At 50.7% G+C, this 13,748-nt stretch overlaps 2 protein-coding genes across 5 annotated transcripts in view; one reads left to right on the forward strand and one right to left on the reverse strand.

Annotated features, from left to right (window-relative positions):
• Window positions 1-4,510: 4,510 nt before the first annotated feature.
• On the forward strand, window positions 4,511-7,879 carry ISL2 (ISL LIM homeobox 2). The gene is made up of 6 exons (XM_030280986.4): window positions 4,511-4,658; window positions 5,618-5,807; window positions 6,002-6,261; window positions 6,370-6,653; window positions 6,752-6,922; window positions 7,053-7,879. Exons 1-6 carry the CDS (start codon window positions 4,601-4,603, stop codon window positions 7,167-7,169), a joined length of 1,080 nt encoding a protein of 359 aa, XP_030136846.1. The 5' UTR covers window positions 4,511-4,600; the 3' UTR covers window positions 7,170-7,879.
• A 1,432-nt stretch (window positions 7,880-9,311) lies between these two features.
• SCAPER (S-phase cyclin A associated protein in the ER) overlaps window positions 9,312-13,748 on the reverse strand; it is a 136,245-nt gene continuing 131,808 nt past the window's right edge. For all 4 annotated transcript variants that reach the window (XM_002192032.7, XM_030281052.4, XM_030281053.4 and 1 more), the window contains 2 exons: window positions 11,329-11,380; window positions 9,312-9,737 (listed from right to left, as the gene is read on the reverse strand). In XM_002192032.7, the coding sequence (XP_002192068.6) occupies window positions 9,643-9,737; window positions 11,329-11,380 (147 nt within the window). In that variant the 3' untranslated portion in view covers window positions 9,312-9,642. The remainder of the gene's footprint in view (window positions 9,738-11,328; window positions 11,381-13,748) is intronic.

The following is a 13,748-nucleotide window of genomic DNA, read 5'->3' on the forward strand; positions in this document are numbered from 1 at the left end:
AGATATGTGTAAAATTCTTTGACAGGTTGTACAAGCATTATTTTTTTCAAGGGGTAGCTGCGCTTTTTTGCCCATTACATTGCTGGAAAGGAATCCAGATGCCACTGTATTCCCACTCACACCAGCCTGAGCTATTCCTGCAGCACAGTTTTCCAGAGGAAAAACTCTTCCCCTGCCTCTAAGGACTTTTCAAGGAAAGTTACTTTTTCCTTTTTTCTTTCTGTTTCAGCTCAGTCAATAGCACTTTTGTGTAAGCACAGCAGCTGCAGTAGGCCTTGTTTTCAGTGTTTTGGAACCTGCTTGATTTTTGATATTTTTATTGCAGAGCCCTTTAGGGAGGAGAAATTTCTGGTGAGTTATCTGCCACTTATAGCACCTGGTGACAAAGGCTAAGGTACTTCCTCCTTGCCCTGTCACAAAGTCTAAGACGGAGTCTACGAAGTCTGCAGTTTACCCATTGCCTTTAATCCTGCAGATAATGGCATAACGAGATCCAGGGTCTGGGGGTTGAACCTAAACCATACACTTGGGTGTCCATTCCAGTGAAAGTAGTTAACAAGCAGGATGCAAGAGCAAGGCAGCCTCTCCTGCACTGCAGGTGACACCAAGACCAGATGACTGAGGAGAGATGACTGAGGTCAACCATAAATTAACAGGCTCATTGTGAGGGAAAAAAAAAAAAATTCTGTGTAAAATTGCATGGTCTGATGTGAAGGAGACCAGAGGAAATGGGCCAATAAGTCTTTTCTGCACTCATGAACTTTCTGAATCTTTCTTATCCGGGGGGGGGAAATGGCAAGGGCTCCCTTTGCCATGTTACCATGGCTGACTCTTAATCACTAGCAGGGCTGGCAGTAGCTGTTGTGCAACACCACTTTCCCCAGCGCTGGGCCCTGTTCCCCTGCAATGCTCCCAACCCCTGCTGGTCTCAGAAGAATTGAGCCCAAAGCTCCACATAGCAATTCAAATGCATCACCAGACATTAGGCCACCGGGTTAACCACTGTTTAATTTCGTCACATTTGTTTGTGAGTTATGTACGTGCCTTTCTTTTGTCAACATCTCCTTTTAGAAAGGATATTGATTTTGTTTTCAAAGGCTCTCGAAAATAAAATGAATGACTACATTCTAAGGAAGAGTCATTTTCTCAACAGCTGTAAATAATTTATTGTTTGCAACCCACCCAGATCAAAAGATACTTCATCAACTGATGTGGCAAAATCTGGTGCAAGCTGCATTTCTATTATCTCAGATCCAATTAACCATTTGGAGCAGACTAAAACATAACTAGATCAATCCAGAATCAGATTAATATCCAATCCACAATCACATTAATCACAATCTGTCCATAATTAGCCATCAGATAATCCCATTGGACAGGAGGTGACATGCAGTATCCCATTATCTCATTAATTATCTATTTTCAGTATCAGACATTGTGCCCAAACACAAGGAAATGTTTTTTTTAAAGGAAAATGGATAGGGAATTCTCATTTTGCTACATCTTCCCCACTGAAGCTCCCAATGTCTTGGTATTGGAGTTTTACAACATTTCTTTGTTTTGCCATATTCTGCTAGGACCAAGGGAGATTTTTTGAGAGACGTTATCTTTTTAATAAAATATGACTATCTTAGGAAGATGGATAAATAAAACATTTGTTTCGTGTGAACAAGTTTGTGAAAGAAAGAAAACTCTTCATCAAAGGTTTTAATGGTAACATGATAACAATGGCTTTGCAATGCTAAATCTTATTGCAGATGGTTCCTGTCCTTTTTTGTAATGTAAGTGAAATTGCGTTCCATCTGTTTTAATTTTATAATGGACTTAATCCATGGTTGGCTCTGAAAGAATCAGCATTTACTGCCTTTGCAATCTGCTGCAAACAAAAAGAACAGTTACCGTTTCCCCCTTCTAGAGGGAACTTGTACATCTCTTTGGGAGCAAACCCCAGAGCTGCTCTGTAGAGAGAGGGAAGCACCATTAGGCAGCCTCACCCTGTGGCCAGGCAGCCCCTGCCAGCTCTCACACCAAACCTGGCCAGAACTGCTGCCAAAGAGACTGGAATCTCTGGTGGAGGAGAGCAAGGAGGAATCAGTGTGACAGGAGAGAATTGCACTTGGCTTTGACTAGAAAATGCTTCCAGCAGTTCCACGTTACCTGAAGACAAACTTCCAGAGGTGCCTCCTGGACTGAATTATTCCATGACTTTATGATGTGCTTTCCCTTACCTTCCCTCAGATGAACCAACAATTAACCTGTTTGTAAAACATGGGGTATCAAGCTGGTTTAAGGCCTCGTGGCATTACCTGTAGTAATTTTAAAGCTTTTTGTGTATCACATAGAGGAAATGCAGGGCTTTCAGCATTTCCCTGGCAAGTAATTTTTTTGTTTTTTCTACTGGCAGTGCCTGTGCAGCGCTGCCTACCCTGTTCCTCCCTGCCTGGTTGTGACGCAAGTCCAGTCCAACCGTACCTGCCTAGTGTGAGCACATTGCTCTGTTTGGATACAGGTGTGACTGCAGCACTGCTTTGCATAGGTTTGGAAAAGTTTGGTTGGCTTAGCTGTAACTTTACTAATTCCTAAACTGGTGGGAGGTTTGGGAGAGCAGACAGGATCCTGCCCTCGAGTGGGAAAAGGGTGATGCAACACAGAGCATCCCTGCCAAGCTGCTGTATTCTTAGACATGTCTCATTCTCCTATCACTCTGACATTTTTGCATTTTATTGTTAACACATGCAGATGCTGACTCACCCAGGACTCTGAATTCTGGCTCAGACTGAAGTCACCCTTCTGCACCCTCTTGTCTGCCAGGTGCCCAGGCACGGACCTGTGGTGCCCCACAGTGCTGTAGAGGTTCCCATCACCCAAACCTCGGGGCAACCCCACTTTGAAGACTCAACCAAACTTTTCCAGTTGCCTACATACCTCTCACACCCCATCCAGCTCTGCCACTGGCAAGTGAGCCACGCCAGTGGCAGGCAGCAGCCAGACCACACCCCCCAGCAGGGTACACATGGGACACAGTGAGGATGTCACTGCTTCACCTTTGCACCTTCGCACACACAGGGACAGGCAGAGATACCAAAATCCCTTGGTGACGTGCATCCCTGCTGAAGTGGGTGCTTCAAATGCCATCCACCCTCCTTTCCCCCGCAGCTGCTGTACAAATTTAAGAACTTGCTTTTGACATTTGGGGTCCTCAAAGGGGTAGCAGAGGCTGTGACCAGGCTGGGAGAGCAGGTCAAATAGTGAAGCACTTTATCCAAAAGGTCCTCTCCCCCTCCCCAGCTTCTGGGGTTTCATACCTGCAGGGTGCCCTGCTCACACCAGACAAGTTCTTCAGCTGGAAAACCCATCCCGCCTCCCTCCTCTGAGGAAAATGACACAGCCTGCCCTTCCTTAGCCAACATATAAAGTCACCATGTCCTTCCCAATCCGTACAGGTTGGCAAATGCCTGTCAAATTCCACGTGTGAAATTTAAAAGGCAATTGCATGGAGGTGAAGGACAGGACCAAAGCTCCAAGACAGCAGCAATCGCAATTCCAGCATGTTTAAGCTTTCCTGGACCTTATGAAGGACTCGTGGTGCTGTACTGCAAAGTCTTTGGGAATTTAACACTGAGTCAAAGGCCACAGAAGTGCTTTCCCTATTTTTCTGCTAATGTACAGGAAGCCTATGGTGACTGGGGGAAAAAAAGGGAGAAAAAGGAAGGCATAAAAATGCAACAGGAGAGATTCAGCTGCGGAAACAGCAAGGAATCGGGTGCATGAACGTGCGGTAAAATATTATTTTTCTCCGCTAATTTCAACTCATCACAGGGCTGCTGCCCGGGACGGCCGCCCCGACGATGCGGTCGGTTCTGTTCGGGTCCGCTGGGGTGGCTCTCCCGCACACAGGCCTCAGCACGGAACTGCTCCGCGGGTGCGCAGCGTCGAGCCCGCGTCCGCCGCGCAGCCCCTTCCCGCCTGCCGCGGAGATGCTCCTCTGCGCAGCGCCGGAACGGTCCCACCGAGCCCGCCCGCGGGCACCTGCCAGCGGCACGCCGAAACTCGGGGAAAATAACAACGAAATAAGATGAAAAAGAGAATAGAAAGAGAAGGAAGAGGGAAATAAAAAGAGAAAAAATTAGGCGAACTAGAAGTCAAGAAGAATAACAGGAAAAACGGAGGAGGAAAAAAAGCTATGACCCATCTCCTTCTCCTCGGGTTGCCGATGCCGCCGCTCCCTGCGCGCACCGGGCCGAGGCGCACGGCGGCGGGCGGGGCAGAGGGTCCCGCGGCCGCCCGGGGCGCGGAGGAGCTTCTCCCGTCCGTGCCGGCGTCGTGCGGCTCCGGGCCGGACCGCGCGGGGCTGCGCCGCGCTCCGCGCCCCCCGGCGCCCATTGTTCGGCAGCGCCAATCCGCGGGCCGTCCCCGCGGCCGCCAATCGCCTCCGGGGGCCGCGCGGTGAGGTCAGCGCCTCTGCGCGGTGACATCACGGCGCGGCCCGGCGGGGCGGGCCCGGGGGGGCGGGCGCGGCCCCCGCCCCGCTCCGCGCGGGTAGTGCTGGAGCGGTGGCTCCGCATCCCGCATCGCTGCCGGTGCGCAGGGGGCCGCCCGCATGGTGGACATCCTCCTCCCGCGGCCGCTCCCGGGCGCCATGGGGGAGCCCTCCAAGAGTAAGTGCGCGCAGCGCAGCGAAACGCGGGGCCAGGGCGGGCGGGCGGGCGCGGGACCCTGCGGCTCCAACTCCGCTGCCGTCGGGTGCACTGGCGGACGCGGGCGCGCTGACAGCGCCGGGAAGGGCTGCGGCCCCACGGCGGGCGTGGGCTGCTGCGGGCTCGGCCCGTGGCAACTCCAGTGCCGCTATTCCCGTTCGTGCCCGGCGCTTCCCGGCCCCGCTGTCCTTTCTGCTGTCCGCGCTGCTGAGCTCATTTCTTTCGGCTGTTTCCATTTCTTTCTCTGCTGCCCTTTGCTCTTCCTTCCTTATTTCTTTCTTTCTTTGTCCGTAATACCGTTTCTCTTTCTTTATCTCTTTCGTGTTTAAGTTTGTATTTTTTTTAATTTCTTTCCATTTTCTTTAAATTTTATTTTCTTTCTGTTCTTGTTTAGTTCTATTTCTCTTTCTGTCGCTTTGATTCCGTGTCTCTTACGCTTTTCATTTGTCCATATTTCCATTTTAATTGTCTCTGGGTTTTCGATGCTTTTATATCTCTTCCCATCATTCTGTCTTAATTTTTTTTCCGTCTTCCTTTTTTCTTAGTTTCTTTCCTTATTTCTTTCAAGTTTTCCTCAGCCATTGTTTTATTGGTTTTGAGTCTCTGCTTTTATTTTCCTTTTCCAAAATTCTACTTTTACATTTCTGTCTTTCAGCATTTATTTGCCTTGATCAAGCTTCTGTATTTCCTTTTTTTTTTTTTTTTTCCTGGCCGTATTAATTTGTCTCCTTTCATGTTTCCGTCCTTTCTGTCTGCGTGTCTGTCTTTATTTCTCATTCTTCCTATTTTGGAAAAAAGCAAACCAAATCAAAATAAGAAAAAAGGATGAAGTGTAAAAAAGAAAAAGTGCTTTTCCCTAATTGCTGGCCTCTGCTGTGGCACACTGCCGGCTCTGACTGTACCCTGCTCGCTCCCGGCAGGGCGGCCAGGGCTGGCCCTGTGCGCAGGCTGCGGGGGCCGTATCCAGGACCCCTTCCTGCTGCGGGTGTCGCCGGACCTGGAGTGGCACGTCGCCTGCCTCAAGTGCGCCGAGTGCGGGCAGCCCCTGGATGAGACCTGCACATGCTTCCTGCGCGACGGCAAGGCCTACTGCAAACGAGATTACAGCAGGTGACCCCGAACGCGCCGGCGCTCGTTAGGAAAAAAAATGACCCGGGCCCGAAAAAGCACAAAAGCCCCTTAAGCTCCCCTAATTTTCCCCCAACGAAAACCGGACTCTCGGCCGCTGCCCGCCCCCGCGGCGCCGCCTGGAGCCTCCCCGACGGCGCGGCCGCGGGCGCTGACGGCGCGTCGCGTTCCCGCAGGCTCTTCGGCATCAAGTGCGCCCAGTGCCGGGCGGCGTTCAGCAGCAGCGACTTGGTGATGCGCGCCCGCGACCACGTCTACCACCTGGAGTGCTTCCGCTGCGCCGCCTGCGGCCGCCAGCTCCTGCCCGGCGATCAGTTCTGCTTGCGGGAGCGCGACCTGCTCTGCCGCGCCGACCACGGGCCGCCCCCCGACGGCGCCGCCGCCCGCGGCCCGCGCAGCCCCGCGCTGCCGCCGGCCGCCGCCGCGCACCTCGCAGGTACCGGCTCCCGGCGGGGCGGGCGCGGGGCGGGGAGGGTGTCGGGAGGGCTGCGGCGGGCGAGCGGGCGGCGGCGCTGACGGTGCGCGCCCTCCCCGCCCGTCGCAGAGCCGGTGCCCGGGAGGCCGCCCGCCCCGCGGCCGCCGGCGCACAAGGCGGCGGAGAAGACCACCCGCGTGCGGACGGTGCTGAACGAGAAGCAGCTGCACACGCTGCGGACCTGCTACGCCGCCAACCCGCGCCCCGACGCCCTGATGAAGGAGCAGCTCGTGGAAATGACGGGGCTCAGTCCCCGCGTCATCCGCGTCTGGTTCCAGAACAAGCGCTGCAAGGACAAGAAAAAGTCCATTCTCATGAAGCAGCTCCAGCAGCAGCAGCACAGCGACAAGACGGTGAGCGCCCGCCCTTCCCGGCGGGGTGGGAGATGTGGGTGGGGGGCTGGGGCCCGCGGGCTCGGGCGGCAGTCGCCTGAATCCCCGTGTGCCCGCAGAGCCTTCAGGGCCTCACCGGGACGCCGCTGGTGGCCGGCAGCCCCATCCGCCACGAGAGCGCCGTGCAGGGCAGCGCCGTGGAGGTCCAGACGTACCAGCCGCCCTGGAAGGCGCTCAGCGAGTTCGCCCTGCAGAGCGACCTGGAGCAGCCCGCCGCCTTCCAGCAGCTGGTGAGCCGCGCCGGGCCGTCCGTCGGGCCGCACGGGACGGGCGGGTGCCGGTCCGCTGGGCCCGGGTGCTGAGGGAGGGGAACGGGGCAGGGGGCGAGCGCGCCAGGCCCTCACCGCCGCTGCTCCCCAGGTCACCTTCTCCGAGTCCGGCTCCTTGGGCACCTCCTCCGGCAGCGACGTGACCTCGCTGTCCTCCCAGCTCCCCGACACCCCCAACAGCATGGTACCCAGCCCGGCCGAGACGTGAAGCGGCCCGTCCGCCCCGCCGCGGGACCTCCGCATGCCTGCGCTCCCTGCATGAGACACCCGGCCCCGGGCCGCTCCCAGAGCGCCGGACAAACGCCTTTGTTTTTTAATTATTCTTATTTAAAAACAAACAAAAATTGTATTACTGTCGGCCAAAAAAGCACCGGGATCCTCGCTGCCTTCACCAGACCGGAGAGAGAACCCCCGTCCTGGTTTTTTCGTGGTTTTCTTTTTTTTTTTTTTTTCCCTGCGGATTTCGATGTTTCTTTTCCCCAAAGAAACTCGGATTTCCCTGCCGAAGCCCGGCACGGTGACAGGCTGCCTCGCCGGCCACTTGCGCTGGGGACAGTTTTTCTTTCCTTTCTGAAAAGGAAAAATAAGTAATAAAAAAATCTACAAAATGGGGAGAGACTCTTCCGGCGTGCGGCCGCGGAGCTGGCCTGGACCTTCCTCCGCAGAGCCGCGCCGTCCAGCCTCATCTCACACCGATGCCTCTTCCGGGCCATGATGCCCGGCCCCGCACGATCGCTGGAAAAACGGGACACGGAAACGAGACTTTTTAACGGGAAAACCAGTACTAATAATGTTAAGTTATCAATGGACGAAGGATGGATTGTTTGCGCCTTTAACGATCAAAAGTAAGTTATTGTTATTTATTGTCAGTCAGCGGTTGAATAGTGGGATTAAATATTTTGGACTTAATAAAAAAAAAAAAAAGAAAACAAAAATGGATTTAAACGAAAAAACCAAAAACGAACTAAAAAAAGTCGTGGAAGGGCGGCGAAGGGGCACCCCAGACGCGGAGGTTGGGATCGGAACAGAGCGGGTCGGGACAGGCACAGCTCTGGCTTCTCCCGTACGACCTCCCCGCACCACGGTAATCCGCTTTCAGAACCGGGGCCACTTATTTATAGCCGGGAAGGCGGAGAGCAGGTTTCTCCTTCGGAGCAGCCCCCGGGCTCGCCCGGCCGTGCCCGCACCTGCCGCGGTGCGGGGCCGGGCGCCTCCTCCCTGGGGGTGGCGGGGGCTCTCCCGGGGCGGCGAGGGCTCTCCCGGGGCGGCGAGGCGAGCCCTCCCTTCCTGCGTATCCATCCCCCCGTCCAGAGCCAGGCGGAGACTCCTTATCTGCCTCTGGCATCACCTGGGAGCGCGGCAGCGCCGCTCCAGCTCCCGCGCCCTCCCCCTTACCCTCGCGGCGCTGCTCAGGACCCGCTCCCCGCAGGATCGCAGGCCCGGCCAAGCTCAGAGCCGCCCCCTGGCCCCATCCCCGGGCAGCCGGGCCGTGCCGGAGCCCTGCGGGCTGCGGGGGACGGGCAGCGCGGCGCCGCGGCGGCTCCATCACCGCGACAGACCGCGGAGCGCGTGTGCAGGACCGGGCTGCAGAGCGAGCTGCCGTCGGGGCGCACGGAGCGGCGGGGCCGCCTCAGCCGGGGCTGCTCCGCACCGCCGGGACGGGCATTCTCCCGGCTGGGGACAGGTGGGGATGGCAATCCCGCCGCCCTCCCAGCCCCGCCGCGGGGCCCCCGCCGTTACCTGGCTCTGTCCGGTCGGGCTGGAGCTCCGCGCGTTCCCCCGGCGCTGGACTGGAGCGAGGTGCGCGGCTCGCCTCAGGCCCGCCATGGGTCGGGCCGGGCCGCCTCGGGCGGCACCGGGGCCGCGGCCTGGGGCCGCCAAGGAGGGACTGTTCTGCTGCCTGCCGCGATCACGGTGCTGGTCCCCACTCCGGCACCGGCCGTGCTGCCGTTGCCCGCGGGCCGGGACCGGCGCCGGCCCCGCCGCAGCGCAGCGCAGCGCAGGGCCGGGCCGGGGCGCCGCGGGCCCCTCAGCGCCGCGGGCCCCTCAGCACCGCGGGCCCCTCAGCGCCGCGCGGGGCCTCCGCCGCGAGGCCTCGGGAGCCCCGCTCGAGTCCAGCCGAGGCGTTAAAAATGCATGAGGTCTAAAAACTGCCTTGGGTGACGTATCCTCCATCACCCAAAACATTATAAGCAAACTTTCCCCAGGGCCAAATCTGATGAATTACTTTGATTTGATTCTGATTGACTCTTGATTACTGAGAAATACATCTCATGAGTGTTTTTTTCCTCTCTTTTTGAACCATGTTGCTTATGGTAATTCAAACATACTGATGATTTTAACACAGGAATCACACAAGACAGAATAAGTTATTTTATTACAAGATATATAGAACATATTTTCTCTATTTGCAACCTTATTTCAGCAGTTCTGCAGTGTAAGTCCCACCACAGGGCAGAAAACACCAAAATCATGACATTGGATACAAGAACGAAATAAACTCAAATTATCAAAATTACAAAACAGAACTTGGAACTATCTACAGTACTTATATAAATAGTGCAAATTATAGATCTATAGGATAAGTATTTAGAGTATCAAAACCATTTTGGAACAGCGTTTTAAAAGAAGGTAGTCAGCAGTGTGACGATGTTAAGGATTTGAAAGCTAAATAACAACTCTTATTTTTTCAAGAAGAACTGTCGAGCTTCTTCCCAGGACTGCCGGGGGAATCTGTTGGAGAGCTCAAGATAATCTTGAGAACTGAAAAATTTTTCTGTTGAAGACAGAACATAAAATTACCAAGTTATTCCCTCTTAAGATAAAATGGCAGTAAAACAAGAATAATGAATGTGCAGCCAATTTGAGATACTTCAACTAATTTACTCCCCTCCCCCTATCCAAATCTCCTCAGACCATGGGGTGACACTTCTGTGGAGCTCCTGGCATCTACGCTTGGCTTTAAGAATGGGGGCAGAGGCTCTGATGAGCAAAGGCTTCCATTTGTTAGCTGATCAGGCTCTCTGCCCCGTGCAGAGGAACATTTTACATCCTTTCACACTTCGTTCTTGGACACACTTGGTGGACCAGCTCAGCCCCATTATACTCCGGGCAGCCTCAGTGGCATTTTCTGCTCAGCAGTTTCTTTTTTTTACCACAAAGGGCTGCAGAAGAGTTGTGCTCCCGACTCCCCAGAGCTCAGAGCACGAGCACAAATGCAGCTTTCACTCCTGAGAGTGTGCAGTGACGTGGGCAGGACTTCACTGTGCCAGGTTTGAGGGTCTGACCCTCCATGCAGCACCCCACTATAAAGTTTGTGCTTCCAGGTTTTATTCCCGTCTGTGTTATTATTCCCATTTTTTGGGGGGATACCATCCTTCACATTCAAGTGATATAAGAAATAAAAATAATCCTGCCTACACTATTATTAACTTTTTTGCAACTGGGGTATGTTTAGAAATCCCACTCACATGTAACCACATTTTTGTTTAAAAGTTCCTCCAGTTTGAATAGTGAAAATAAAAAGCAAGTTTTCCACTTGGATTTTAGATGTTTCTTGAGAAGAATCTAATGGAAATATAGTCCTGGAAACTTGGTGCTGCAGAGACTGCACGAGTCTGTTTCAGACTGAGATGTCTGATGTTGACAGTAAAAATGTCCATAAAGTTACTCTCATTTTGTAATGTATTTTTAAACAAAAACTTGATGCTTCTGACCTAGAACCACTCACCTCCCGGCAAATGCTGAGAAAATGGTGGTGGATTTCTACTTATGAGGCAGAAATGACTATCTGAGTGTCGCATTTTATGCACAATTCTCAAGACCAGATGCCCATCAACACTTGAATTTCAGATGTGTTTAGCAAGTAACAGCCATCTCAGCTGAGAATCTTTCAAATGTTTAGCCTAAAAAGGTTGACTGCATTTACAATAATATTTATAATAACTGAGGGGGGCAAAAATCACGACTCTTCTGCAAACTGACAAACTTTAAAGGACAATTACAGGACAGTATTTTAGAGATTTTTGGCTCCCTGAGTGTATTGGCATAGCCGTGTAGCTTCTGTAACCTAAAACTTTTGAAGGCAGCCTTTGTGTCAGCTAATTAAATATGCACAGGTACAGTATCACATTTTAAGACACGATACCACGTAGCATTGAATAAAGATTAACAGTCTGAATCCCTGATAGATGAGCAGCAGACTGGAAGACACGTATGTGTAGGTCAGGATGCAAGCCAGGGAGCCCACGCCCAAACTGTAAATGTACTGTATTCCTTTTCAGCCATGCCGACTCAAAGAACTTAAATCACAGTATCTACACATTTTGTTACCCAGTTGTTACTCTGTTACACTGCAGGGAACATACCCCTCTGCTGAGAGAACTGATTTTCCATTTGGCCTGAGCTCTGTGCAAAATCCTATGGGGGAAAACAGACAAAAAAAAGACATCAGGTTTTCAGATTTTACATCTGAGGAATTAAAACAACATTTTAAATCATCACAGTCATTCAAAAATACTAATACTTCATGAAATCTGTAAATTAGCGAATTCTGGCTTGTTTGCTACATATCATAACACAATACTGATGGCACTTATATTCTGTAATTTACAGTGAATTTTTTTACATTTATTTATATCTGTTTTCAAGAAATACATTTTAGTTAATGTCTTCCTAAGAAATAGTTATTATTGTGATTTTTATTTACCATAGCCATGTTTCTGTAAAACAAATGGTGTTTCAGATTTTTGCTCCCAACTCCAAATATACTCTTACAAAATTCATGACTGATCCCAATTTCAATGGCTGTGCTTCCCAGCGACTTGGGAGCCTGAGGTGCTGATCTCCTGGGAGAAGGTGGAGTTGCTGCCCAGTGCTCCTGGCAGCCAGCTGTGCCCCAGCTGTGCCCCAGCGTGGAGCACTGCTGCTGTCAGGCATTGGGATGCAGCATCCTCGGAGCCAGCACGGACACCGAGCTCGCCCGGAACCAGCCAGCTCCCCGCTAACAGATCCTGTTCTTTGCTGGAGTCTCCACCCAGCAGAATATTGAAGAAGGGATCACCCGAGACACGAAACAACACAGCAAATCATGGATACTCCTGAATGTTTCTATTTACTCCTGCACATCTCCAACAGAAGTAACAAAAATAATCACGCTGATGCAAACTTCAGCTGATGGAAATAATTCTGTCGGTAGGGAGAGTGCTGTAAAATGCAGAAATGCTCCTCCTTTGATTTTGGCTGCACATTTAACACACTGTATTTAAGTGTTATATTCGTACATACCACTAAACTTTTACGTAAACGAGACTTCATTTGGCATTCCCTGGCAAAGGAAGAATCTCATTTTCTAGTCACAGGGCAACATTTTACAGTCTTTCCCAAACCTTCTACTGAAGCAAATGAGAGATTTGCTTGACAAAGAGCAGCGAGCTGAAATAGAAGTAGAGCGGCAAGTCCCTTCTGTGTGTGCGGGACCTCAGCATTCCTCGATCCTGCCAGCACTGCGCTCCGTGTGTGCATGGGCAGCATTCGGGATTAGACTGTAACATGGGCAAAATACTGAAGGACCACTGAAGTCAGCAGTGACAGGACACTTCACAGCACACACAGCTCTTCCATATTTTAATAGAACACCTTTCTTTAAAAGCCTGCAGGCATAGTATGTGAACTTGCCATCTGGGACATAACTAACTGGAAATCAAATTGACCCTTATAAATATACTAATGCTTTACTGTAGCTACTTGGGATTTTAATGCCATTCCATCTCTTACAGAACAGAAATCAAGGTAAACAACCTTAATTATTCATATAGGGAGCATTCTCCTCCACCCTCCTGTTTTTTAACTGAAGAAAACCCAAACTAAACTTGCAGCACTTACTAATAATGAATAAATTACATTTTTCAGTTTCACTATAAGAAAGTCAAAGAAGATGAATTATAGCTGTGTATTTGACCAGAAGTTCATTACTATATGGCAAATGTTTTTAATACTAAGTACCAAACGTCTTTTAAAAAAACCGCTCTGCAATTATTTTAGTATTAAAAGGATAAAAAGTAGCCGCACTCACAAGTTTGATGTTATGGAAAGACTTTTAGTAAATATTTAGTTCTTGTACTTTCTTTCTGAAATGCATGTAGCCTATTCTTGGATTAGCACTATTCTTAGTAAAGCACTAGGGAAAGGACTTTGATTAACATTTCTTTATCAACAACAGTAACTTTCAGGTGACTGCTAACGGGGTTACAGACTCCTAAAAGCATATTATTTTTAACAGTACGGTATTTATGAAAACTGCATTTATTCACTGGAAACAGTCAATAAAATGCTTGAAAACCATGAGGCAGGCAAAAAATCTGATAACTAAAACAGCATATAAATTTAGACAAAGGGAAGAAAAATAATGCAAATCTTTATTCAAAACAGTATTTGTAATGACCTCGGTAGCTTACTGTCAAAAATAAAGATTGCAAAATTAGACTGGTAACATATGTTTTGTGTATTTTCTGCATAAAATACATACACTTACCCAGCTCTCTGTAAATCTATGGTACACAGTATACAACAGTACATTTACATGTGAACACATTAATATACTAATTCAGATATGCTATATGGGCAGGAATTTTTGAAAAATAAATATTTTAAGATCTACATCAAATCTTTCCAGTACACCCAGTAACTTTAATGCAAACTGGATTCTGCAGTGACAGTGAGAACCCGAACTACCCGGTAACCTTTCAGTGTGATAAGATGCCTCAAGTACAGGCATAATCTGTGGTTT

This window comes from Taeniopygia guttata, chromosome 10 (genome assembly GCF_048771995.1).
Source record: "Taeniopygia guttata chromosome 10, bTaeGut7.mat, whole genome shotgun sequence".
Taxonomy (NCBI): domain Eukaryota; kingdom Metazoa; phylum Chordata; class Aves; order Passeriformes; family Estrildidae; genus Taeniopygia; species Taeniopygia guttata.